Genomic DNA, 4,200 nt, shown 5'->3' with positions numbered 1-4,200 from the left:
TATGGCGATAAGAGAAGGTTTCAGCTTGCTTCATGCGTCAGGTAAACTTTGGCAACAGTATTTAGTTGACCAATATGTCAGAATTGAAGGAGCACGTCTGGCATTTCTGCGAACTCATCAGAAAGAGTTACGTGTTGAAACATATGCTGGTTTGCATGACTACTTAATGCGTGGTGCAAATATGGAAAGTGTTCGTCCTGGTCGTATAGTTGTACTTCCTTCAAGTTTTGTTGGCTCTCCTCGAAATATGAACATGCTTTACCAGGATGCTATGGCTATGGTTAGAAAATATGGAAAACCGTCGCTTTTCATAACTTTTACATGCAACCCAAAATGGCCAGAAGTCATTCAGAATATTGAGAGATACCAGGGACCGGAAATGCGTCCAGAACTGATAGCCCGGGTTTTTAAGCAGAAGCTCAATGAGCTTATGGACGATATTTCCCAGAGGAATGTGTTTGGAAAGGTGAAATACTACCTAAATGTCATTGAGTTTCAAAAACGGGGTCTACCACATGCCCAAATCTTAGTAGCACTTCACGAAGAAGATGTTATTCGCGAGCCTTCCGAAATTGACCTGGTTGTTTGCGCTGAGATTCCTAATAAGGAGGCAGAGCCTGAGTTGTATGAAATAGTCTCAAAATGTATGATTCATGGCCCATGTGGAGTACTTAATTCATCATCGCCCTGCATTACTGATACGGGAATTTGCTCCAAAAACTATCCGAAAACTTTTCATGCTAATACGCTTTCAAACGTTAACGGCTATCCTCAATATCGCCGCCGCAATGATGGAAATAAAATAGTTGTTCGTGCCAATAAACATTTAATTGAAATAGACAACCGATGGATAGTCCCAAACAACAAATATATGACCAAAAAATACAGTGCCCATATTAATGTCGAAATATGTTCATCGATAAAAAGCGTTAAATACCTCCACAAATATATTTACAAAGAATATGATTGCGCAACAGTTCAAATTATTGAACACCCAATTGATCGCGTGGATAATCATGATGAAATATCTTCATTTATAGACGCTCAATATGTTAGCGCGCCTGAGGCCTGGCGCGTGGATAATCATGATGAAATATCTTCATTTATAGACGCTCAATATGTTAGCGCGCCTGAAGCCTGTTGGAGGTATTTGGAATTTTCAATGCACATGGTAAAAGATCTAGCCGTTCACCTTCCAGACTCTCAAAATATTTATTTTCGTGATGATAATGCTGCGATTTCTGATACCCTTGCTCGATGCCGCGATACCACTTTAACCGCATATTTTAAATTGAATGCGATAGATCCATTTGCGAATACTTTGTTGTATTATCAAATTCCTGAGTACTGTACTTGGCAAGATGCGTCGCGCTCATGGCAAAGAAGAAAACGTCCTCGTAATGCAATTGGTAGAATGTATACGGTCCATCCAAAAAATTGGGAACTCTTTGCTTTACGTTTATTACTAACTTCGTTAAAAGGACCGAGGTCGTATTCAGATATATTAACCGTGAACAGGGAACATCTCTCTTCTTATTGGGAATCAGCAGTAAAAAGAAAGTTGCTAGCGGATGACACAGAGTGGACCGCTGCACTTGAAGAAGCATCTGTCTTTAAAATGCCTGTGCAACTGAGACGGTTGTTTGCAATGATTTGCATATTTGGAGAACCAACCTCACCAATAGACCTCTGGAGAAAATTTAAATTGCATCTTTGTGAAGATTTTTTAAGAAATAATTCAGAAAACACCAGCGAGCTTTTAGCATTGAGAAATATTAGTCACATTTTCCAATCACATAACACATCTTTAAAAGACTTCGGGATACCTGCAAATGATCTTACCACTGAAGACGCAGGAATTGAGAATTATAATATAGATGATGAAGTATTATACGCGTAAATACTAAAGGAACAGCTTAATCATGAGCAAAAGATTACATTCGACCATATAACCCATGCAATTTCCAGTAGCAACGATGTCGTAAAGGCATTCTTTGTTGATGGTCCTGGCGGCTCTGGCAAAACTTTTTTTTATAAGAGTATTATTCAACATATTCGTAGCCTCAGACCGAAGGTGATATCCGTGGCTTGTACAGGGATTGCCTCTATATTGCTTCCTGGCGGAAGAACGGCACATAATATATTCAAATTTCCAATACCTTGGACTGAATCTTCTGTTTCTCTAATTATTTCAGATAGAACCCTCGGAAAAGCAATCAAATGTTCTACAGCAATAATATGGGACGAAGCTAGCATGGTTCCTGGGACTGCATTACTATGCTTAGATCGATTATTACGTGATATTCACCAAAATGAAATACCTTTTGGTGGAAAGGTTATTTTATTAGGTGGTGATTTCAGGCAAGTTCTTCCTGTGGTGCCCAATAGCTCAAGCGCCGCTATAGTTGGTAATTGTTTGAAACGGTGCTCACTTTGGAAATTTTTTGTGTCTCAAACTCTCAACGAATATGCGTTCTAAAGAATCCTTATATTATATACAACAGTTTTCTTTTGCGTGTTGGAGAAGGTCGAGAGCTCTCTCCAGAGTCGAAAATCAATATACCAGAAGAGATATTTTTGCTAAATGAAAATTTAGTGGATTGGGTATTTCAGCCTCAGTCTGGTGTTATTAGTCAAAACCATTTGAAGGATCGGGCAATTTTGTGTCCAAAAAATGATCAATGTACGATAATAAATAGCGAAATAGTAAATATGTTGCCCGGTGAAGAAAGGGTATATTATAGCGTGGATACTGTCGTTTCTGAAGATCCTCAAGAGCATGTCGGATTCCCTACAGAATTTCTAAACTCCCTTAATTTCAGTGGAGTAGCGCCTCATGAGTTAAGGCTTAAGGTTGGAACAGTTGTGATGTTAATCCGCAATCTTAATACATATGAAGGGTTAGTCAATGGGACTCGCTTGATAGTAAAAGCACTACATTGTTATTGTTTGGAGGTCGAAATTTTAACCGGTGAATCACAAGTGAAACAAATTTTATTGCCCCGTATAAATAACAGCCCAGCGAATCAACACTTCCTTTTATTTTAAAGCGTCGCCAATTTCCAATAATTGTAGCACTCGCAATAACAATAAATTCCTTAATTTCCTTAAGGAGGATTGTTTTACGCATGGCCAGCTGTATGTCGCATTGAGTCGAGTACGATCTTCTCAAGATATCAAAGTTAAGACTTACGACCAAAATAAAACCACTACGAATGTAGTTTTCCATGAAAAACTTGAATAAATTGAGTTTTTATAAAAATTTTTTTTTACTTTTTTCATTTTAAATAACGGAGTCCCCCGATTATCGGGGGTTATTACTAGTTAACTTTAATATGTTACGCTAATGATATGAAGAAATCCGCTCTGGCTTTCTGAATGCGTATATGCAAGAAAATCGGTTTTGTACCTAAATCTAAAATTATTTAATATTTAGCCCAATGCTCTGTCGTTGGGGTTTTATGCCAACTTCTGTAAGTTGAAGAAGGCTAATTGACTTTAATATGTTACGCTAATGATTTGGAACAACTTTATATGTATTTTTAAATGTGTAAATGCCAGAAAATCGGTTTTATACTTAAATGTAAAATTATGGATTTTTTTTTCAAATGCTCTGTAGTTTTGGCTTTATGCTAACTTAAGTAAGATGATAAGGGTTAATTAACTTTAATATGTGAAGCTAATGACTTGAAACAACTTGATCTGTATTTCTTAATGTGTATATGCAAGAAAATCGGTTTTATACCTAAATGTAAAATTATGGAATTTTTCCACATGCACTGCCGTTATGGCTTTATGCCAATTTCTATAAAATTAGAAAGGTTAATAGATTTTAATATGTGAAGTTTATGATTTGAATCGAGTCGAGATAGATTGTTAAATGTTTAAATGCAAGAAAATCGGTTTTATACCTAAATGTAAAATTATGGAATATTTTTCCCAATGCTTTGTCGTTTTGGCTTTATGCCAACTTCTGTAAGTTGAAGAAGGCTAATTGGTTTTAATATGTTACGCTAATGATTTGAAACAACTTGATATGTATTTCTAAATGTGTATATGCAATAAAATCGGTTTTATACCAAAATGAAAAACTATGGATTTTTTTCCAAATGCACTGCTGTTATGACTTTATGCAAACTTGGGAAAGTTTATGAGGGTTAATTAACTTTAATTTGTGAAGCTAATGATTTGAAACAACTT

The 4,200-nt window shown here is 36.3% G+C and overlaps 1 protein-coding gene across 1 annotated transcript; it reads left to right on the top strand.

The window, feature by feature from the left end:
• Positions 1 to 253: 253 nt before the first annotated feature.
• On the top strand, positions 254 to 1,146 carry LOC120779344 (the record flags this gene model as incomplete). Its single annotated transcript, XM_040111542.1, has 1 exon — positions 254 to 1,146. A coding segment is annotated over exon 1 (893 nt), but the record flags the coding sequence as incomplete, so codon positions are not given.
• Positions 1,147 to 4,200: the final 3,054 nt, after the last annotated feature.

Source organism: Bactrocera tryoni, unplaced genomic scaffold, assembly GCF_016617805.1.
Source record: "Bactrocera tryoni isolate S06 unplaced genomic scaffold, CSIRO_BtryS06_freeze2 ctg7180000197466_QRY, whole genome shotgun sequence".
NCBI lineage: Eukaryota > Metazoa > Arthropoda > Insecta > Diptera > Tephritidae > Bactrocera > Bactrocera tryoni.
This window is presented reverse-complemented; position numbering and strand designations above follow the sequence as displayed.